At 43.6% G+C, this 24,312-nt stretch overlaps 1 protein-coding gene across 1 annotated transcript; it reads left to right on the top strand.

The window, feature by feature from the left end:
• Window positions 1–11,332: 11,332 nt before the first annotated feature.
• OCIAD1 (OCIA domain containing 1) lies at window positions 11,333–23,843 on the top strand. Its single transcript, XM_075261622.1, has 8 exons — window positions 11,333–11,465; window positions 14,432–14,504; window positions 15,074–15,127; window positions 17,455–17,502; window positions 19,257–19,383; window positions 20,380–20,579; window positions 20,884–21,027; window positions 23,594–23,843. The coding sequence occupies exons 1-8, from the start codon at window positions 11,403–11,405 to the stop codon at window positions 23,629–23,631; spliced, it is 747 nt and encodes a 248-aa protein (XP_075117723.1). The 5' UTR covers window positions 11,333–11,402; the 3' UTR covers window positions 23,632–23,843.
• Window positions 23,844–24,312: the final 469 nt, after the last annotated feature.

A 24,312-nucleotide genomic window follows, 5' to 3' on the forward strand; every position in this document is an offset into this window, starting at 1 on the left:
GCATCATTGACATAAAAACAGCTGAATTTCTTACTAACCATCACCCCATCACTCTACATACTACCTAAAGTCCACAAGAGTTTACATAAACCCCCAGGCCGCCCGATCGTAGCTAGTACGGACTCAATTCTAGCCCCTCTATTCAAGCTTCTTGAACGCATCCTTACTCCACTGGTACACACTACTAAGTCATTTCTCCTGGATACCTCCCATTTTATGGACACTCTTAGAACCATTTCACCATGCGCCATAGATTCAATATTAGTCACTTGGGATGTTACCAGTCTATATACCTTAATTCAACATGAAAAAGGTATATCAGCTACAAGGGAGTTTCTCGCAGCCCACAATTTCACGGATGAGCAATTAAATTTCTGTATAGACCTGCGACACATCATATTGCACAATAATTTTTTTCTGTTTGGGGATGACCTATATCTCCAGATTCGTGGTACGGCCATGGAGGCAAACGTAGCACTGCCATACGCTAATATCTACATGCACATATTCGAACAAAATTACATCTATCCACACCCATTATTTTGCCAACATGCCACCTATTGGCATCGATACATAGATGACATTTTTTTGTGCCTGGAATGGCCCTTTAGGAACTTACTGATTTTCCATAACCATCTCAACAATATCTACCCAGAGTTATAATTTACTATCCATTAGGACTTCCAGAAACTCAACTTCCTTGATACTTGGGTGCTGAAAGATGACATGGGCACACTGGATTTTGACCTTTCATTTCCTCCATCCCCACACGGGACGATGTTTCCCTATTAAGGACTATTTTACCTGTGACTCATCTTTCGTGATTTATCTACCGTATTTTTCGGACTATAAGACGCACTTTTTCCCCCCCAAATTTCGGAGGAAAATGAGGGTGCGTCTTATAGTCTGAATGTGGGGGGAGGAGCGGATTTGCAGCATGGCCGCGCTACTGCCACCGCTGGTTTTCTGCAGCGGCAGGAGTGTGACAATCTGCAGGCCCCGGCCCCGGGGAGTGTCTTAGCTGCCGGGGCCTGCAGATTGCCACGCTCCTGCTGCTGCAGAAAACCAGCGGTGGCATGCTGTAAATCCTCTCCTCCTCCGCAGGTCCTGGCAGTTAGTTAGCCCCGGGGCCGGTCCCCACCGGCCCCATACCTTTAGTGATGCAGGCCGCAGGAGCCGACCTGTTCCGATGACAGCTGGGAGCCTAATGAAGGCTCCGAGGCTTGTCATAGATATATATTACTATCGCGGCTGGTCTATGACACTCCGCAATAGTAATGTATAGAATCTCCCATAGACGGCAATACACTTGTATTGCCGTCTATGGGACTTGCAATCAAATGATTACAGGTTCAAGCCCCCTAGGCGGGGGATAATAAAATAGTAAAAAAAAAAAAAAAAAAACACAAAAAAATATAATAAAAAATAAAATAAATAAAAGTTCACCTCCTTTCCCTAGAATACATATAAAAGTATAACATTACTGTGAAACATACATATTAGGTATCCCTGTGTCTGAAAATGCCCGGTCTACTAATAGTTTTATGTACAGTGAACGTCAAAAGTGCTAAACCGCTGGGTTTTTCTCTCTGTTTTGCCTCTGAATTAAATAGGTGATCTAAGCAATAAACATTTCCCAAAATGGTAGAACTAAAAAGTACACCTGGACCCACAAAAAAAACGCCCTATACATCCCCGTACAGCTGCAGGGTCACCTGTCAATGTGGCCTTGCAGCTGTTCCAAAACTACAACTCCCATACATTAAATATTTTACCATTTTTTGCCTGAAAAATTTTTTTTCCCCTATTTTTCTCCTCTAAAACCTGGGTGCGTCTTATGGTCCGGAAAATACGGTAATTAAATGTCCCTGTGGACTATTGTATGTGGGAGAAACCGCGCAGCACATACGAGATCGAATATCAAAACATAAGTCCACGATTCGGAACCACGTAGACTCTCTTCCAATACCGGCGCATTTTAGCAAGGCGAAACACAATGTGTCTCAGTTACGCTTTCAAATCATCGAACATGTACAGCACCCCAGAAGAGTTGGCAATCGTATTGCCCATCTTAAACAAAGAGAATCCTACTGAATCCACATGCTCGATACGATGGAACCAAAAGGCCTCAATAGGGCCTACGACCGGACCTTTAATTTTTGAAATGTCACACGTCTTTCATAAGGAGTTTCGCACAACTGGGATCCAAATGCTTTGTAATGGTCCTAAGAAGATTGTAATATACTATTATACTATTGTTTTTCGTTATTTCATGCTTTACTAACATATGTGTCTTTTTTAGGGGATACCAGTTCTTCAGCACTCTATGTATATATTCCGTGATTATTAATGCAACTTCTAATATATTTTTTCATTCTGTTTTTCCCACAGACGAAGTGACACCTCCCACCAGAATGGGTATAGTATAGATATATTGTAGCAGAAGATAGCCCCCATTACATTTTGATTTGGTTTAACTAACTTTTTGCATGTTTTTTTATTTAGTTCTTTCTATGGCCCCTCCTTGCACTTTTTTCTTTCCTCTATCTCTATCTTTCCTGTCTCTACCTCCTTGTTGTCACTTTCTCTTTTTTCTACCCCCGTTTGGTTTTCCTATCTGTCCGGTTTTCCACTTACTCTACACTTAGTTTCATATACATCAATACATTTACATTTTTATTTCATTATCTCTTGTCACCTCCTGCTCCGCTATGGCCCCCTGTAGGCATCATTTTCTAATACGATTATTCCTCTTTTCCCCTACTATGCAATTGACATAGATCGCTGGATGCGTTCCACTGTGGAACGCATCATTCCTGTGTGTTAGGTGCCGGCACGTCACTTCCGGCTCCTTGCACAACAACGTCATTTCCGGTTTTCGTCAGCTGGATGCCGATGACTCAATTCTCCGGGCATCCAGCTCTTATATCCATACAATAAGAAGTCCCCACTTGCTCTTCACAGTTCTCCCCTCACTCCGTCCGTCCATTATACTTGTGCGGTAGCGTTCCACCGTGGAACGCACTGGTGAAACGCACGCACTTCCAGCCCATATGTGATTGGTGACTCCTACTACCACACCTACTCCTCCCCCGTTGTTTCTTCCCGACATTCTGCCCTCTTATTTAGTTTATATACAGCTCCATACTGCTTCTTTTCATGCCCTGGACGGACACCACCACACAGTACTCCACTCTGAGGTGAGACTTTTCAACCATTCTCTTGTATATTGCTTTCCTTTCAGGCTCTTTGTATTTTATTACCCTCCCTAGACACTGTATATATTACAGATCTCTACATTGTTTCGTTCCACCTTTCTCCCTCTACCCGTCCTTCATTTGACTATGCCTATACTTGTGCTATGTACTCATTTTCCGATTCTTATATCTACCTGTTTTTATCTACATTTATTATCTCATCAATATTCATGTATATACTCCATTTCCAGTTGATATGCCACTATCACTATTTTGTCAGAGTGCATATATATATATATCTTCCCTATCTCTTTGTATATACTTTTACTCTTTTTCCTCTAACTATTCTCTATTCATCTCCTCATCTATATCCACTTTATCGTTGCGACATATGTCCATGAGCAGATTATTAGACTCTATTGTAACACCTATCCTTTGCCTGCTTCAGATCAAACTATGATGAAGGTCTAAGCGACCGAAACGTCAAAAGTTCTTTTTGATCTACTTTCATAATGTGAATTTTGTCCAATGGCACGATTGTTACCACCAATTTGTTAATAAATTTACTGCACCTTTTTCAAAAGCAACCCTTTGTGTGTGCAGCAGCATTTTTTTGCAGTCTAAAAAGATTAATAGACTGTTTAGCTCTTAGACAAAGAAGATTTTGTTGAGGATTTAATAAGCAAAACTACAACTTTGAATATATTAGTCATGGAACAAATACCCTCCAAGATAGTGGTTGTGACCCCTTACCTTCACCGAAAATAATTTCAAAAGCGATACAGGAGCTTCACCAAAAAAAAAACAAAAAAAAAACCTAAAGTCTAAACAGGCTGATGTTTAGAAAATGGGATCTAGGGCTGAAGTATAGAAAGGTGATGTCTGGTAAAACAATTGCTATATGAAACAACAGGCAAGAGCACCAATATCTCCAGTATTAGATCTTGTCCAGAAGTGGCCAAGAGAAGACAATATATACAGTAGATAACTGTTAAAGATGGAACTTTAATTGATGGAAATGAATGGTTGGATAATAATGTTATTAATGTATGCCAGTACTTAGTTGGGAGAGAGAATCCTGTCATTTTAGGCAACCGGATCATCCAGATCCATCATTTTGGTGTCCATTGGCTAGTGTCTGTTGTGAGAGAGTGAAGGGTGTGGTCCGGGAGGACAGGCATGTTCCAGCCAGGCATCTAAAGGGTGTTTGGTAAAGACTCACACCAGGGAGGTCAGCGGGGTAATCAGGCCCTAATAACAGTCTGTGTGTGAAGACTAGCAGTGTGGCACCACACAAACAGAGTTGAACTGTTTAGACCGGACCTCCAAAGCAGGTACTGTGCCACTCGTTGTTATTGCCAAGGTGGGAGAATGGTAGCCAGTCTCCTGTATAGTCAGGGAAAAGTTTCCTTACGTTTAAGTTAGTTTCTCAGCCGAGAAGGGTTTTGTTTTGTTTATCCTGTGGCTATGCAAAAGCAGTGTATGCGTTACATGTGAATAAAGCCTGAACTTTTGTGCAATCCAGTGTCTGTGTCCCTGTTTCCTGCACTGCTACAAGCGTCTACCTGAGCGATTTCCCCACACTGTATGGGTGCATTCACACTGAGTAAACGCTAGCTTATTCTGAACGTAAAACACGTTCAGAATAAGCGGCGTCTAAAGCAGCTCCATTCATTTCTATGGGAGCGGGGATACGAGCGCTCCCCATAGAAATGAATGGTCTGCTTCTTTCACTCCGTGCAGTCCCATTGAAGTGAATGGGGAGTGCCGGCGTGTACGCTCCGGCATGAGCAGAGCTTGCCGTATACGCCGGCACTCCCCATTCACTTCAATGGGACTGCACGGAGTGAAAGAAGCAGACCATTCATTTCTATGGGGAGCGCTCGTATCCCCGCTCCCATAGAAATGAATGGAGCTGCTTTAGACGCCGCTTATTCTGAACGTGTTTTACGTTCAGAATAAGCTAGCGTTTACTCAGTGTGAATTCACCCTATAACTGATTTTGGCTATACAGTTTTTTTCTGACAGATAAAAACAAAGCATTAGACTGTACAAACCTCTTTTTCAAGGTACCAGTCAGACACTTAATGTCAAGTTCCAACAACCAAAAGGCCCAAATAACGGTGACCTTTTTTCAATTGAAGGCTTAGATTTAAAGACTATGTAGTTTGTTCAATCCGACATGCTCTGTGATCTACTCTCGTCTTGATAAGGTACATTAAGAAATAAGCCCTCTAGGAAAGTCTACAAAAAATAAATAAAGCTTTTCCCAGTTTACTGCATTTGCCAGGTTTACACAGCATCTGACCGTATGGTGGAGTGTTCTAAGTGTAAATTGTTGTTTCATTTTACAGGAGCCTTCACACGGAGTATACGCTCCGCTCATTCTGAACGTAAAACACGTTCAGAATGAGAATGTAAAAACCAGCTCCCATTGACTTGAGTGGGTGCCGTCATACGCGCGCTACCCATTGAAATCAATAGGAGGCTTTTTTTCCTTATGACTTTCTATGTGATACGCGCGTATGGGAGCTGGTTTTTACGCGCTCATTCTGAAGGTGTTTTACGTTCAGAATGAGCGCAGCGTATACTCCGTGTGAAGGCCCCCTAAGTGTGTAAATCTAAGCAAAGATAATAAACTTGTCTCAAGTAAAAAGTTTTACTGTCCCATCTGCACTGAGGGGAAAAAAAACAAAAAAAACAAACATCTCAGATCTCCAAGAAGTATTTAGACTAAGGCTAAGTTCACACGTGAATTATGTTTGGGGCAACTTGGTCCAGAAAAAAAAAAAACCACTTCCTAATTAGGAAACGGTTTTTGGACCTTGATGCGTTATTTGGAGTGGTTTTTTTTTGGTAAAAACCGCTTCAGAAAACGCCAGGCAGTTTTCCCCTCCCAGCCAGTGAATAGACCGTAAAAAAACCACGTCGCGGTTTCCGCCTCTCATTCACTTCTATTGATCTCCTGATCAAGAAAGGTCATGTCGATTCGTTTTCCCATTGTGAGGGGGCGGATTATAACGTGGATTCCGTGCCATAATCCGCCCCCTCTGTGCTCATGTGAACGGGCCCTAATAGTATTCATGAGTTGTGGGTTTCTTACCCTCCTCCTCTTTAAAATCTGAAATAATCATTTGTATTTTGTTGATTATTATTAAATTAGTTATTTTGAGATATTAAATAATTTGTCACTTTGGTCCACCAGAGGAGCCGAATGAGAGAGCCGGACCACTAAGGGGGCGTTCACACTACCGTTAGTGTCCGACAGGTAGTGTCCGCTCCTAGTGTCCGTTCAAAATCTGGCACATTAGGAGCGGACACTAGCTGTGTCCGTGACACTTTTCATTCATTTAAATGGCGATCGGGTGCGTTCTTTTGCACTCCGTGCCCTTCCTTCACTGTCCGCTTGTAAAGATGTCCGACTTTTCAAGCGGACAGAAAAACCAGACGGCCATACATCAGTGCCGGCAGGGCTGCATGGGGGGGGATTATGTTTGATTTAGAAAGATAACATCTGAGCAGTCAGTACCCTTACTAATAGCCTCTGATGAATCTGTCTCACATACTAGTGTAGATAGAGGAAACGCGTCAGGCTAATCCAAGCAGTCAGTTAAGACTAGCAAAGTGTAGATAGGGGCTACAACTGAACCAGTGTACTAGCCAGGCATGGTGTGATAAGGAAAGCAGATAACCAATACAGCAGTCTATAGGAATTAGCACCTAGCCCCTAGATAATGCTCTGAGCAGATAAACCTCTAGTAGGCAGAGCATTGCACCAATGACACTGGAAGTTTTAATGGACTGAGGGAATTTTCTGACAGTCTATTGCTCCTTAGTCATAGTATTTAGTGACTTTCTATATGAGCAGAGGAGAAAAATTCTCTTTTATTGGACTGAATTAGCTTTTCTGTGGGTTTTAAAATATTCCCACAGAAGTGAAACCATGAATTATTCAGTCCTTTTTCCTTCCCCTTTTTGTTTTGGATATTGAACACTTGGGTGGTTGTTTTTTTGTTTTGTGTTTTTTTTTTTTTTAATTATTTACTTTTAATAGATACTAATAAAGTTTCAATACGGCCAAATAATAGACTACTCATCTATTTCTTCAATTACTGTATTAGTGCACGTATACCTTGCACTATTTACCGTCAGTATTATATGCCGCTGTAGTCCCACAAAGCGTAGGATCCTCCAGGGTCGCAGTTGTTCTCCTTTCGCCGCCCGAGGCGAACTACAGAAAGCCGCCCCCCCCCCCCCCCCCCCCCGCCAGGGGAGGAGCGGGGGCATGGCTTAGCGGAGTGTGGCGAAACGAAGGGGGCAGGGCTTAGCGCCGTTCGCCGGCAAAGAGCAGGCCCGGAGACTGCCTGCTCTCTGCCTGAGCGTGAGGGGAGGCTACTGGAGCAGCGCTACGCCAGTGGCCTCCCCAATACACCGCTCGGTGCTAAGCCAGTCCAGGACAGCTTGTCCTGGACTGGCTTAGGTAATCAAAAATGCCGCCCTCCCTGGGGCCCTGACATAGCGCCGCCTGAAGCGGTCGCTTCAGGTCGCCTCATGGGAGGTGCGGCGCAGCACTAGGCCCAGACATACATCAAGAATAATTACGGATGAGTGCCATGCAACCCTGAATGGTCCAGATGGACAGAGAAGTGGATGGTTGGTGGACCAACAAGGCAGCCATGGCTGCAGTGACAGCAAGGCTGTGGTAGGGTCATGTTTTGGGCCTGAATTAGGGATAAGAGCTGGTAGGCAACTTTAGGGTCCCTGAATGTGAAAATGACCTCTGAAGTATCTAGAATTTCCGACTAACCACTTTCTTACTTAGAAGAACCATGTCTTGTGTAGCAAAGTCATAGTTATGAACCATCTCAAGAAGCAAAGAAGACTGTTTAGTTATGGGCTGCTATGGGTGTAAAGGGAGAAAAATTTATGGTGTGGCCACCATCCTCCCCTTCGCTCAACCCTACGGAGAACCTTTGACGTATCCTCAAGCAAAAGGTCTATGAGTGGGGAGGCAGATCACATCAAACAGCAGCTCTGGGACAGTATTCGGACATCCTGCAAAGAAATTCAAGTAGAAACTAGCAGAAACTCAGAAGTTCAATGGATGCAAGAATTGTGAAGATGGTATCAGAGTGGCATGTAACATGGCCTGGCAAGATGTTTTTGATGTCAGTGAATGTGATCTGTTAATGCTAAAAATTCAATAAACGGGGGCAGCATGGTGGCTCAGTGGTTAGCACTACAACCTTGCAGCGCTGGAGTCCTGGGTTCGAGTCCCACCAGGAACAACATCTGCAAGGAGTTTGTATGTTTTCCCTGTGTTTGCGTGGATTTCCTCCCATTCTGCAAAAAGACATACTGATAGGGGAAAACAAAAGGGTACATTGTAATCCCTATATGGGGCTCACAATCTACATTAAAAAATTTTTTTCAATAAATGACCATTTTCAGTTCTTCACAACCTATAACATCTTTAGAAACTCTATTGCGCAGAATAAGAAAAATTTTCTTTCATCATTGGGAGGTTTGTCTAACAAAACGGGATCGATATTCTAAAGGTTGAAGATTTGAACATTATACTGACATTTGCATTGACCATTTAGGATAAACCAGAGAAAAATATGTATAATGATGGCAACACTATATCGATTATGTACTCAGATATAGAAGCAGTTTTTGGGCTGTTATGATCTGAGGATCACTGGCCTGAAAACTGTCACCAGACCAGATAAAGTCTCAGTCAGATAAAGAGAAAAATCACAAAAAATGTATCGAGAAAAAAAAAAAATAACAAATCACTTGCAGTATTGTGAGTGGTTTGGAATAACTCATGTGTGATACTCCTAGGCCCTGCCTTGCACACTAGAAGTAGCCGTGGGCCCGGCTAACTATCCTGAGAGGGCACAAACACAGCCGGAGAAATAACTCACCTACTAGAGCAACAGAAAACCTGACTTGTTTCACATTTAGGAAGGAGAGGCAGATACAGATAAAGCCCCCACGGGTGTCCGACTGGACTAACGGTGAATAAGAGGGAACACAAAGTATAGAGGAGAAAATAAATGTGAAACACAGAAATACTGACACTATGCAAAGGGATAGGAAAAACAGAACTTAGTATCACACAAAAAACCCTGCAAAAAATCCAAACTCCCAAGCAGTAAAAGACTAGGGCTCACTGCGCCCGGAACAGGCTGTGCCTGGGAACAAAAGTGCTCAGATACTTAACTGATCTCCACTGACGTATCTTGTGGTGGAGAGAAAGTACAAGGCAGCGAGATATTACTGATCAGCATGGCGCTCAGACTCAGGTGATAGCAGTCACTTCTAGGCAGCACAAGAAACTGACAACATGCAAAGTGGAATTATATAAGCAGGGGCAGGAGTAGTCAGAAAGGAATTGGACATCAGTGCTCTGCACCGCCCAAAACCTGACAGGGGGCGTTCACACTAGCGTCGGTGTCCAATGGCTAGTATCCGCGCAAAATCTTGTGCGGACATTAGCAGCGGACACTAGCTGTGTCCGTGAGATTTTGCATTGATTTAAATGGACATGGGGTGCGTTCTTTTACTGACCGTGCCTGTCCTAAAGTGTCCGTTCCCAAAGATGTCCGACTTTTCAAGTGGACAGCAAAAAAATACATTTAGATTTTTGCTGTCGGCTTGAAAAGTCGGACATCTTTGGGAATGGACACTTAAGGACAGACACGGACTGAAAAAGAACGCACCCAATGTCCACTTAAATCAATGCAAAATGTCACGGACACAGCTAGTGTCCGCTGCTAATGTTCGCGCAAGATTTTGCACGGACACTAGCATCGGACACTAGCCGTTGGACACCGACGGTAGTGTGAACACCCCCTAATGAGTACTCAGCACTGCAGAAAGACTTAACCCCTTAAGAGGGAAAGCAGACACACTACTGACCAGCAGCGCAACGCAGCATGATAAAGACATCTGCAGGGACAGCACTCTAAGGGTGAATTCACACTGAGTAAACGCTAGCTTATTCTGAACGTAAAACACGTTCAGAATAAGCGGCGTCTAAAGCAGCTCCATTCATTTCTATGGGAGCGGGGATACGAGCGCTCCCCATAGAAATGAATGGTCTGCTTCTTTCACTCCGTGCAGTCCCATTGAAGTGAATGGGGAGTGCCGGCGTATACGGTAAGCTCTGCTCATGCCGGAGCGTACACGCCGGCACTCCCCATTCACTTCAATGGGACTGCACGGAGTGAAAGAAGCAGACCATTCATTTCTATGGGGAGCGCTCGTATCCCCGCTCCCATAGAAATGAATGGAGCTGCTTTAGACGCCGCTTATTCTGAACGTGTTTTACGTTCAGAATAAGCTAGCGTTTACTCAGTGTGAATTCACCCTAAGGGAGCCTTCACACGGAGTAAACGCGCGTGTATTTTTGCAAAATTTATGTGTAAAAATAAGACTCCCATTGACTTCAATTACATTTTAGGGCCTATTCACACGGAGTAAACGGGCGCACAATGTGCCGCGTTTACGGGACATTTGTGCCGCGATTTTGACGGTGCATGTAGCGCCACGTAAACGCGCGTTAACGCGACCGCAAACATGCACCGTCAAAATCGCAGTGTTCCGTGGGAATAGGCCCTTACAGGCGTATTTTTACACGTGTAAAAAATGTCATTGAAGTCAATGGGAGTCTTATTTTTACTCATGTATTTTGCAAAAATATACGCGCGTTTACTCCGTGTGAAGGATCCCTCAGTGTGAACACTCTCCTGCTGCGTGTCAGTATTTGGCATTAGCACAATCTACGCCGACCCCTATATAATAAATCATCCCCATATTGAAAAAATAAATGTTGGCTTTCCGCTTTCCCTGCCTGTGTAGGTAATAACACTCAGGCTCAGGGCCCTGTTATAATTTGTGCAGTTGCCCATAGCATCCTATCATCACTTATTCATTTTAACCAGGCAGACTAAAAACGAAAGCAGCCGGCTGATTGGTTGTGACGCGCACGTGACGCTTTTAGGTTTTCCCCATGTAGTTCTGCCTGTCCGCTGTCTCCCCCCCTGTCAGTGACTACTTGCTGCGCCCCGTGTGTGTTGTGAGCAGGGGGCGGGCCACCCTACTAGCGCTTCCGGGTGTAGGAGGGATTTCCGGGCTGCCTGCAGAGGTCACGGCGCTGTGCTGGAGACCTTAGGCTGATGGTTCTTATACCGGTCCATGGACATGAGTTCTCCTCAGGCAGACCTCAGCGAGCAGCAGCCGCCTCACAGGAGGATGCAGGTACCCGGCGCTTTATATTGGTGCAGACCTTGTGCTGCATAGTGCTAATGTCCTGCCAGGAGTGCAGGGTGCATGTCCTGTGCGGGGAATACAGGAGCTGACTGATGGCTTTACTTCATGACAATGTGCACTGGCTGGTCTTATCTTCAGGGGTCCTGAGGTGATTATAGACTGAGGCAATCTGAGTGTACAGTCTGCCATCTAGTGGACAGGGCATGCATGGTAGAAGACCCCCTGCCCAAAAAGCTGACCATAAAACTGTCAGCCGACCCCTCGGTCCATGTCTGTAGTAACCAGCGGTCTCGGGCTACAAGGTGACTATGGCTGTGTCTCTTGTTATGACAATAGCAGATGGCACTAGGTAATATCCATGTGATCTGTGTTTACTGACGGTACATTGCACACAGTCGTATACACGTAGCCTCATCCTGCAACTTCTTCAACAATGTTGTGTTGCATTGTGACCCTAAGGGTGCTACGAGTTTGCAAAAAAAATCCAGTCTTTTTGCAAATGGAAGTCGCCATAGCCATACCCTCAGTGTCATAATGCGTCTCGTTTCACTTACATTAGCAAAGGAGTTGCAGAGCAACACAGCAATCTATGACTATGGAGTGACCGCCAATGTCATCATGTAGTCCTAGCCTTACTGTAGCCGGGGACCAGCTAGGTGGCCTGTCATACTGTCTGGTCCTATTGATTTGTTTGAATAAGCGGCATCGGAGACGTGTGACAGCCACTTACCTTTAGTCACTGCTTTTTATGTTGCAGATTTTGCTGCGTTTTTTTTTTTTTTTTTTTTTTTTTTTTGAGCCAGGCCTAGTAGTGGCTACAGAAGGAATGGGAAATATAAAGGAATCTTTTATACTGCTCAATCCACTCCTGGCTGTAGTGCAAAATCTGCAACAACAAAAAGCAGCTTTTCCATAACATGGGGCCTTAAGTCTAAGGCCCCACAGGCCATAATAAGAACTGCTGTGTGATCGCATTGCGCTGTTTCCGCAGCGCTTTGAAGAGAAAGTTCACAGTTTTCCTCCGCGGATTTTCTCTTCCCATTATATCTAATGGGTTCTAATGCGTTTCTGTAGGTATAATTGACATGCTGCGATTTGCAAAGCTGCAACGGCTTTGCAAATCGCAGCGTGTCCACACTGCTTTTTTTTCCGCAAAGTGGGCATGGGATTCGCATGAATCCCATCCCCTTTGCTTGCACTGTAAAACGCCGCGATTTTTCCTGCAAATCACGGCTTTTACTTCTTGTGGGGCCCCGGCCTTAGGGTATGTTCACAGGGAGTTTTTTGCAGGCGTATTTTCATGCGGAATCTGCTGCAAAATCCGACTGCAAAAATGGCTCCCATTGACTTCAATGGGAGCCACTAGTTTTTTTTGTTTTTTGTTTTTTCCGCTAGCTAGTAGCGGAAAAAAGAAGCAACGTGACCTATCTTGCCACGGATTCCGCCACTCCTGTTTAGGCCTATTCATTTGGGCCTAAACAGGATCGGGATGCTGCATCTGCATCCTGTCGCGGCTAGCTGTGTGGAAAGTTCACAATGCGGAAAAGGTTTCCACCACTTTTTCCTCCATGTGAACATGCCTTTATACTTCCCCTGAGGTTTTATTTGTTGCTGGTGGTTCCAGGCTAGATCTGACTCAGTCACATGATTGGAAGCAACAGAAGACCACCGGGCCACACCACCTCCTGCCTCTTCCCTGTTTTCACCACTTTTTAACTGTGTTGGAGAGGGGACAAAGTGACTTGGAGGCCAAATACTGCTTGCGGTCATGCAACTTAGCCCAGTAACCTCAAGTGTAGCATTAGAAAAAAAAAAAAACCCTAGAGGAAGTAAGAATAATAAGACTCCCCTTTAAGTAATATCTGAAAAGTACAATGCAAGATGTCTGTGTTTGTAGCACTTCTGCATGCCGTGTGTAATTGGCTTCCTATGAGATTATCCATAAGGATGGATTCACACATACCAGTTTACGCCATGACAAATCCACTGCAGTGTCCAATCATCTTGCATGTAATATAAGGGGCTAAATTTACATAAAAACAGCAGAGTTGTCTGTGACATGAAAGTACGTCAATGCTTCAGAAATTCCTTGCTGTCCTGTAGGTGTCTGTGCTGCAAAGGTTCAATCCTCAGGAGAAAAATAAGCCACAGTACAAGTCACTTTGAACATCTTTTGGCATGGAACAAGTCATGGTTACCCTATACATATATATATATATATATATATATATATATATATATTATACACACACACACATGCTAAAAAACATAGTGCAGTAATGAAGTGGCATGGCCTAGGGCAACACAGAGCCTTTTGGCTGTAGCACATTGGGATTTCTTGTTGCACAACTGGCAACGTTACATTTGCACGGTGGAAGGGTTTCTCCAAGACCCTATGAGTTTTTGATACTGATGACCTCTGCACAGGATAGGTCATCAGTATCTGATGAGTGACCCGGCACCGTGTATATGGCCAGAAACAGCTATGCTTCCATTCACTAGAATAGGAGGAGGTTGTATACAGCTACTGTGGGCAACTGTTAGATCATATACTGATGGTCTGTACTGTAGATGGATCATCAGTATCCAAAACACTTGTTGACTTGGACAATCCCTTTAGGCTAAGGCCTAGGCCCCATGTTGCAGAAAAGCTGCTGTTGCAAGTTTTGCTGAGTTTTTTTTAATCCCATTCCTTTGGTAGCCACACCTGGGTTTGGCTAAAAAACAACGCAGCAAAATCTGCAACAACAAAAAGTGCTTTTCGCAATATCGTTTGGCTACAACCTTAGCCTTAGATTGTCAGCCCACCTGGAGACTGAAGAAAAACATGGCACTTATTAAATCTCTTCCGCCTCTTCCCTCATTTTCCATCCAGTCGTCTGGAAGTGATGAAATGTTCCATCTTGTTACAAACTCTTTTAATCTTGACTTTTTCTTTAACATTTATTTTGCAGAGCGGTTACACTCCCACTGAAGAGGAACTGAGAGTCTTACGCGAATGTAATTCTGAGAGCTTTTGGTACAGATGTAAGTAATATGTCACGGCATTCATTTAAATATACATACCACGACCCATTACACCAAATGTTGGTTTGTTACGCTAGGTTCACACTAGCGTTCAGGTCTCCGTTCTGTGGTTTCCGTCTTCTGCATGCATGAAGACGGAAACCACAGACTGGGTCCGGCCGTGAGCGTTTTATGCTCTCCGCCGCAAAACCGTTTTTTTAAACCGGACACAGAGTACTGCATGTCCGACTCTATGTACGGATTTAAAAAACCGGTTTCGCGGCGGAGAGCATAAAACGCTCACCGGCGCTCATAGCCGGACAGCTTTCAAACCCATTCAAATGAATGGGTGAGAAAGAGTCCTGCAGGTTTCTATCTCCTGCCTCTGTTTTGTGCAGGAAACGGAAACCTGCAGAACGGAGACCGGGCGCAGATGTGAACGATCCCTGATTCACATTCGCAATACTGAATGGATAACGAACAGTTAGAGACGTGTCCTTTAGCCAGTGGCAGTTTGGCATACATTAATTGATCTGACTTGTGACGTTATGCGTTGTAGATTCTGTGTAATTTATGTTCCTTAATTTCAGCTGTTCCCCTGTCATTCGTGAGCATGGCAGCCACACAAGCCCTCATATACAAAGGTAAGCCCTTTATTCTTTATAACTAAGGCTTAAAGAAGACCTTTCATCAGATTGGGCACAGGCAGTTCTATATACTGCTGGAAAGCTGACAGTGCACTGAATTCAGCGCACTATTGGCTTTCCCGATCTGTCCCCCAGGTAAAGCGCTATCGGTCCCGGTACTGTAGCGCTTTACAGTCAGAAGGGCGTTGCTGACAGTCAGTCAGAGACGTCCTTCTCCACAGCAGTGCCTATCGCGCTGTAGAGTGTGAGCGGGGAGGAACGCCCCCTCCCTCTGCTCACACAGCTCGTCCATAGACGAGTATTATCAGGAGGGGAGGGGGCGTTCCTCCCTGCTCACACTCTACAGCACTATAGGCACTGCTGTGGAGAAGGACGTCTCTGACTGACTGTCAGCAACGCCCTTCTGACTGTAAAGCGCTACAGTACCGGGGCCGATAGCGCTTTACCTGGGGGACAGATCGGGAAAACTGACAGTGCGCTGAATTCAGTGCATTGTCGGCTTTCCAGCAGTATATAAAACTGCCTATGCCCCAAACAATGAAAGGTCCTCTTTAAAGGGGTTGTCCAGGCTAAACCAAGCATTGAAAAAAACTAAAAAAAAACTAAAAAAAAAAATTACATACTCACCTGTCCGAGTTTCTCTGCTGTCATCCCGCAACTGTTGGTTCAGTTACTCTCCCAGGTATCTTCCGGGGTTGTGCTGAAAGTCGCTGATTGGCCTCAGAGGTCATGTGACTGCTGATGCCAATCAGTGGCCTCAGGAAGAGGACCCGTGATGTCACAGGTAGTGACATTGCATGCCTTTCGCTGATTGTCCTCAGTGGTCACGTGACCACTGAGACCAATCAGCGGCTTTTGGCACAACGCAGGAAGACGGCGCAGGAGGACACCGGAGCAATGGGGACAGTATACTTTGTTTGTTGTTTTTTTTTTTGTTTGTTTGTTTTGTTTTGTTTTTTTATTCTTTGCCCCCAGCTTATTTAAACTTTAAAAGGGTTGTCCATTTTTGCCTGTACAACGCCTTTAAGGTAATAATTTAGCTGCATTTTACAATTTCTTATTGACTCGGATGACTCGTCTACATTCCATTCAGTGTAATTGTGTGCAGGGACAGTTATTGTTACATTACTCCAATTATTTTCTTTACATTGATTTATTGCAAAGTTTCTCAATCCATCCTCCATGTCTTAATTCTGGCTTTATAGTCACTGGTTTTGCGTGTACAAAACAAGCTAATAAATCAATAGGAAACAATGACAAGTTAAAAATTAGAAGTTCTCTTACATGGTAAAGTTACTTGCATTCATAAATCTTTCAGAGTGTGTGTGGATATAGTTATATATGCCACTTATATCTTGTCACTTAGTCAGGCCGCACATATAAGATGGCTGTTTGCAGAGCGTGCATGTGTTTTGCCGCTGCTGTTAATACCTCTGGCAGTGGCTTATATCCTCCAAAATATAAAAGGATTGGGCACATTGAAATCCAAGTCCTTATCTCTTCTAACATTTGACTTTAGTTGGATTGTCCCCATACACATTAGCTGATCATCCAGTCCCCAAAAAATATGCATAGTCTGCCTACATAGATCTGATATATATGGGCATCTTAGTACAATTAAAGGGGTATTCCCACGTCGCATACTCGCCAGTCTTCACTGCTGTAAAATCTTCTTTCTTCCTGGTTTCTTGCGTCATTTGGTGGGCGGGGTTTCATATGCAACCTGCCGATTAGCTCCACCCGCAAATTAGTGTAGCCCCGCCCACCGCATAGTGTGATCCTATGGGGCGGCTGAAGGGCCTGTGATGTCATCAGAGGTCCTCAAACAACACTATATGCACAATATTGGACTATGAAGTACAGGCAGGAGCAACTCCATTCTGTGTTACATACAGAGACTGCCTGTCTCTGCCATAATGAACACAACTGAATTAGCTAGCCTGATAACTGGGAGAACAGAAGAAATGAAAGCAGCTCCTCTCCTCTATCTGATAGCAGGAAGCTAGGTCACATGGTGTAGACACAGGAATAGCTAGATACACAGGCTCGCTCCCATGCACTTAGCCCCTCCTCCCTCCCCCCTGAGAGCAGCAGATACATCACTTGACTCATGAGCAGATAAGTCAGGGCTGTGGCCACAAAGAATTGAATAAAGTAAGATAGTGGACAAACAAAGCAGTTTTGCTGAAGCAATGTATTTGGGAAAAGTTTTACATCCATATTAACAAGCAGTATAGATAGGAACCTTGTGATGGGACAACCCCTTTAATATTTCGTTACTGTTGATATGATACATGTTAACACATTTGTTTCAATTATTGCAGGGAAGCTTACAACGTCATCCAGATTCGGATCATTACCAAAACTATTTTGTAAGTGTGTTTTTTTTTGTTTTTTTTGGTGTATTCTTGCTGTATTAACTGAAGCTACAACCACCAAAACTACTTGTATGCTGTTATGCTGCTGTTAGTGGCCTTTATTCACATATCAAAATGCAACCACTGATAAGAAATTTAACTTTTAGTCCATATGTAAATGATCTGTTTGAAGCAAGCACCTGTTTTATTTTTGGGTTAATGCCGCTGCTGCCCCCTAAACAGAAGGATTGACATGTCCTCCTGGAGCCAGAAAAGTACTTTAGGAGACATGACCATCCCTGGATGCACCAAACAGCTCAGACTCTCTTTTAAAGATATAGTGGTGTAGGAAATCCACCAAAAGATTAAAGGGATCCTATCATTGGATACCCTTTCTTTCTGCTTTCCACATAGGAATATTCTTAAGAAAGGCTATGCTTCTCCTACCTTTAGATGTCTTCTCCGCGCTGCCGTTCGGTAAAAATCTCGGTTTTCTCCAGTATGCAAATGAGTTCTCTCTCAGCACTGGGGGCAGGCCTCAGCACTCAAACAGCACTGGGGGCGTCCCCAATGCTGCGAGAGATCTCTCCAGTGACTCCTCCATCTTCTTCTGCTGTGTCTTCTTCCGGCGCTGGGGGTCAAACTTCTAGGCACGCACAGTCGGCTCTGCCATTGGGCCTCGGACAGAGACGACTGCGCATGCCCACGACCACAAGAAAATGGTCTCTTACCCCAGCTTACTGTATAAGCGGCCACAAGAAAATAGCCCCTTACATAGCTTACTGTGTAGGCGGCCATTTTCTTGTGGCCGCGGGCATGCCCAGTCGGCTCTGCCCGAGGCCCGATGACGGAGCCCTCTGCGCTTACCTAAAAGATTGAAACCCAGGATGGAAGAAGACACAGGGAGAGGGCGTTCCAGAAGAAGATGGAGGCGCACTGGAGATTTCTCTTGCCCCATTGGGGACACCCCCAGTGCTGCGAGAGAACTCATTTGCATACCGAAGAAAACCGGGATTTCTACCGAACGGCGGCGCGGAGAAGACATCTAAAGGTAGGAGAAGAATACCCTTTCTTAAGGCTATTCCTACGTGTTAGTAAAAAAAAAAGGGTATCCAATGATAGGATCCCTTTAAGTCGACTATGTACTTGCACAAATTGGGAAATCCTCTTGATGTATACCCCTAACAAACATGACATACAGTACTATTAAAAGGTTTTGGGCATATGTGGAAAAATGCAGCAAAAAAAGAATAAACAGAAATGTTAATAGGGTTTTAGTTGCCAATTAAAAAAGAAATGGGTGAACCAAAGCGAAATCTAAATCACATCAATATTTGACCACCCTTTGGAGGAGGAGTCCTGGAAGTGATGATTTCGTACCCACATAGCCCTGATCTCACCGTCATCCAGTCTGTCTGGAATTAGATCTGGGCTTAGTTGAGATGTCCAAGATATTTGGAACAACCTCACTGCTGAGTTCCTTCAAAAAGAATTGATGGAAGTAAAGCAGGGTTCACACTAAATATTGATGGGATTTAGATTTCTCTTTTATTCATTCATTTTGTTAATTAAAAAAATAAACTATTAATACGTCTACTGAAGGCGTTCTTGCTTTGCGGCATTTTTCCCACACCTGCCTAATACATTTGCACAGTACTGTATATTGCGCAGACTGTGTGAATTGTCCCTTAGATGGATCCATTGCATTATGGATGGTCTACATTTTGTGTTTAATAATATAGTGTGTTTTTATTTTTATTTTTTGGAAGTTGCTGGCTTCTTCGGATACATGGCTGGAAAGATTTCATACATGAAACAATGCAGGGAGAAATTTCTGAAACTGGAGAATTCCCCAATGGCTCAGATGATTCGGCAAGGCTCAAGGTCACAAACCCAGTAAGGTCATCTCTGTCATTTTACCAAATAAACTTCAGTACTATAATGAAATAAGCAGCAAAATAATTTTACGACTTTGCAAATAACAGAGGAGTTTTCATTTCTGTAGACGGGATGTCTGGCTAAGGTCAACTTCACATGGCTGCATATGGCGGTAGGTTAGGATCAGAGATGAGCGAACACTGTTCGGATCAGCCGATCCGAACAGCACGCTCTCATAGAAATGAATGGAAGCACCTGTGACGCTGACTTTGCTGGCGGCCGGCCGACGTCACAGGTGCTTCCATTCATTTCTATGGGAGCGTGCTGTTCGGATCGGCTGATCCGAACAGTGTTTGCTCATCTCTAGTTAGGATCTGTGTCATGAACATCTGAGATTTCCTTTAATTCTCATAAACTGTGTATAGAATTACCATAGAGTACTAGGGGACCAGATCTTATGGCTATGGTGTGATATAGTATATACAGCCATGTTGTAGCCATTTTTTGGTCTGGAACCTGAATCCAGAAAACACGTGTAGCTGCGACTGGATGCCAGGGCAATGCACTGGCATCCAGTCGCGCATTGCGCTCCGGATTAGGTCTAAATGAATGGACCTAGTCGTGAGGGAGTGTCTTCAGGAGGAAGCGGCCTGAAAGAATGTGCATATCTCTTCTTTTTCCGGGAGCCGGAATGAATGGCTCCCGGAAAAAAGAACTGACCGGCTCCTATTGATGTCAGTGGGAGCTGTCTTTTTCGTCAGGATTTTGAGGTAGATACCGCCTCAAAATCCTGACCAAATAACCCAGCGTGAACTTAGCCTAACAGCACTGACTGCTCAGGAATGGCGGGGGCTAGAGATAAAATAATCACAATTTTGCTGGAGTGACTGGGGTAGTGCCTATTATAGGATGAAGTTGGGCAGGTGGTAAAACGAGCTGGTCACTATATATATATATCTGTACATCTTAAGATCTTTGGACCTTGTCTTTAGTTTTTTATAAATAACTTTTCAGATTTCCCCAGCATACAGACAATCCTTCTGAATTTTCTAATGCTGACGCCACAGCCCCGCTTCAGACTTTTGCTCCAGTAGCGGCCGAACCTCCATCCCGCGTGTACTCCAGCAAGTATGAGTCCAGTGCTGCCGAAGTGCCTTTTAGTTCATCCATGAGCGAGAATTCACCCTCTGGAATTGAAGGCAATGTTTTACGAGGCAAGTGTTACAAACAATAGGAGAAATAAATGCAAAATGAAACCAAATATCCATTGCACTCCGCTGCTACTGCATTCAAACTCCTTCTCATTGGGGATATGTGAGGACGGAGCAAGGGATCGGACCACAGATCTAGTGAGGGCTAGCATTGGGACCTTGGTGGTCATACATTTATTACCTATCGTGGATTGGGAAATTATGGGGAAAAAAATGGTTTTATACCAAAATGGCATCATGTATCACAACTAAGGTTGTTTTTTTTAAAATATCAAACAGTATAATCTCAATGTGTTTTATTACACAGAGCCTGAACCCATCATAGAAGAAACTTCTAAACAAAAGCCAATCACATATGATGAGCTGCGGGACCAGAACAGAGACGTCTACCACAAGGCTGGTCTGGCATCTCCTAGAGCACCAGTACAGGAGAAGCAGCCCTGGAAGGAAGGTATGAACGTATACCGTGCAGATAGGTGTCACTGTATACCCATATAGCAGCATCCTCTGTCACTGACTTTTATTGTATTAATGAGAAATAAATAATGTACGTTAACTCCTTTATTCACATGGATAAAGTGCAGAAGCCTATCACAGAGCAGCTTTCATTTCTTATAGTGCTCTTGAGAATTGAAAGCTAAGCTATGATAGGTTGCTAAAAAAGTAAAGTAAATAAAAGTTGTAAATCCCTCCTTTCCCTAGAATAAATATAAAAGTAGAAAAATGACTGTGAAACACAAACACATTAGGTATCCCTGTGTCTACTGAATATAGGGGATCTGCAGTGCTCCTGTTCCGTCAGGAAGGGGTTAATAGGAGCACTGCAGATCCCCTATAGTCAGCCAGACTGAATTCCAAGTGGAGGAAAAAAAACTCAGTCCTCAAGGACAGAGAAGGGGCAGACAGACAACCAAAACACCCCCTCCCCTTCCCCAGCAACTACTGCACCCAAAAACTCCGACCATTTTAATTTTTGAAATTTTCCAGTAGCTGCTGCATTTCCCCCCCTCGGCTTATACTCGAGTCAATAAGTTTTCCCAGTTTTTTGCAGTAAAATTAGGGGCCTCGGCTTATATTTGGGTCGGCTTATACTCGAGTATATACGGTAAATCAAGACTTCAGCTAAGGAAAAGCAGAGCAGTCGTCCATACCAACCAACAGTTCACTGTTATTTCATGCCTCTGAAAATGAGCTGAAATTTCATTTAAAATGTGAATATACTACACCAATCTGCATCTTCCCCAGCGTTCACTTCTAGTACTGAGGTTGTTGGAAGAGAAAGGTTGTTCCATGAAAATAGTTACGGTACTTTGTCTAGTTTTTTAAACACCCCCAACACATACTACAGCAAATTTTTCAGGCATGAGTTTTTATCATATATAAATGAATAGTACATTCTTTGAGAAGAAGAAAAAAAAAAAAAAGTTAATGAAACTTTGTGTGTGAATGTAATGATGTTATATAAGGTATAACAATATTAGAGCGAAAGGATAAGCTTCTAGGGGAGAATCGCACAATTGAATGGACATTCTAGCCTGGGTTTAAGATACTGTATAGAAGTATAAGCCGACCCGAATATAAGCCGAGGCCCCTAATTTTACCACAAAAAACTGGGAAAACTTATTGACTCGAGTATAAGCCGAGGGGGGGAAATGCTGCAGCTACTGGGAAATATCAAAAATTAAAATAGTCGGAGTTTTTGGGTGCAGTAGATGCTGGGGAAGGGGAAGGGGAGGGGGTGTTTTGGTTGTCTGTCTGCCCCTTCCCTGAGCTTGAGGACTGATTTTTAATTCCCCCACGTGGAATTCAGTCTGGCTGACTATAGGGTATCTGCAGTGCTCCTATTAACCCCTTCCTGACAGAACAGGAGCACTGCAGATCCCCTATATTCAGTAGATATCAGTGTGTCAGTCATTTTCTTTTGTATGTATTCTAGGGAAAGGAGGGATTTACAACTTTTATTTTTTTTAAAGCTTCTTTTTTTTTCCCCCCACTATTTTATGGGAGGTTCTATACATTGATATTGCGGCTGGTCAATTTTTTATTTTTTTGCTGACTCGAGTATAAGCTGAGGGGGGCTTTTTCAGCACAAAAACTGTGCTGAAAAATTCGGCTTCTGCTCGAGTATATACGGTAATATAGTCGAGCGCACAGGCAATTGAGGCATTCGGGTTTTATATGATACTCTGTGGCACCTCTGCTCTGTTACAGCTGGGCCTGAAGACTTGTAAGTTGCCGAAGCTGGCATCCCTTCTAGTCCCATTAATATTTGGTAATTGGGCAGGTAAAGGAAGTGTTGCAATTTGGCAGAGACGTTATCCTGTTGAGCAATGCCAGTTGGAAGCCCTGCCGGGAGAGGCAACACATGTGGCTGCAGGATGTCCTGCGCTGGTCAATGGCAGAACATATAATGGGTGCCGTGAGACCAAATTTCCTTCTACTGTGTTCCTGGAAATGGTCAGGGCAGAGACAGGGGTGTGTAATAGGTGACATATGTCTGGATAGTGGACAGGGGAATTATTCTTGTTGACGGATATAACAGTCCTCTATACTGGTGGATCTGTCTGGGCCATTTGAAGCCTGTTCACTGTGATTGCATGTTCCCATGTAACCCGTGCTCCCAACACATCCCAACAGCCAGGTCAGAATGACCGAAATGGTGAATAATTTGCGGAAACTATCATCTTGCTTCTCTCGGTTCAATGACTTCTGTCTTTGAGTGTATAATAGAGGCATATCTAGCAGTCAACAAGCTCACCAACAGGTATGCTACCAAAAAGTAGCCTCTAAATGTTTTTATATAGGGCAGTGGGGAATCACTCTTGCGCCCTCTTGTGGCAAGACCCAATGTCTAATCAGTTTGCACAAAGTTTTGCAATAATCTGACATTTCTAGCAGGTCATGCCAGTTAATGACTTTTAATTGGTTGCTATTTGATTCCCTTAGAGCGTCATCTATCTGTATGATATTTCATGAGTGATTGCCTTTATCATAAAATTATGTTTTCTGTATTCCAGTGAAGAAGAACAAATATGGCGACGTGTGGGAAGAATGAAAATGCGACACCAAATATTGTCATAGCTGGTTCATATGTTGGCACTTAATAAATGAATGCAAAAAATCATAACCCAGTTCAGATTTCATGGTGCGTAATAGGTTTTGCTGCTTTATGTTGCTCCAGCTATAAAATGAATGAATTTGTTCAGTCATTGGAAAGAAATGGCTTCTATATTTTAGCACATTAAAGTTTAATTTTTTGTAAACGTTTTCCAACATTTGTTCTTGATCGGTTATACAACTAACTTTACCATTTATTTTCCATTCCATGAGGTAAGTAGATGGCCTGGGACACATTGGGGATTTTTTTTTTTTTTATCCTTACATAAGCACTTTAGAATTGCAGAATTATTATTTTGGCTAATATTATGTGCAGCATCATTTTTTAGTTTTTCTGGTTTTGCAACTCCCATAAAAGTGAATTCAGAACTGCACATGAGTAGCCACCCACTCCACTGACAACTGATATGGCACCTGGCCGAATGGGGGACCCCTTTGCAGAGATGCGTGTAGGTCCCAGATATTCCTGTGAAAATACCCATTAACAGTAAAAGCTCTGTGCTGCTTGTACTGACCTTTAGAGACCGGTGTGCAAAACTGCATTGGTGATGACATTGCAATTTGTTTTTGTTACATATGGTTATCTGTATTGGGACACCTACAGGAACATTTGACATCC

This window comes from Leptodactylus fuscus, chromosome 1 (assembly GCF_031893055.1).
Source record: "Leptodactylus fuscus isolate aLepFus1 chromosome 1, aLepFus1.hap2, whole genome shotgun sequence".
Classification (NCBI taxonomy): Eukaryota; Metazoa; Chordata; class Amphibia; order Anura; family Leptodactylidae; genus Leptodactylus; species Leptodactylus fuscus.

Coding starts and splice junctions, on each gene's coding strand:
- OCIAD1 (XM_075261622.1), top strand. CDS start 11,403: ATGGACATGAGTTCTCCTCAGGCAGACCTCAGCGAGCAGCAGCCGCCT. Junction 14,505..15,073: donor TGAGAGCTTTTGGTACAGAT/GTAAGTAATATG, acceptor CCTTAATTTCAG/CTGTTCCCCTGTCATTCGTG. Junction 20,580..20,883: donor TGAAGGCAATGTTTTACGAG/GCAAGTGTTACA, acceptor TTTATTACACAG/AGCCTGAACCCATCATAGAA.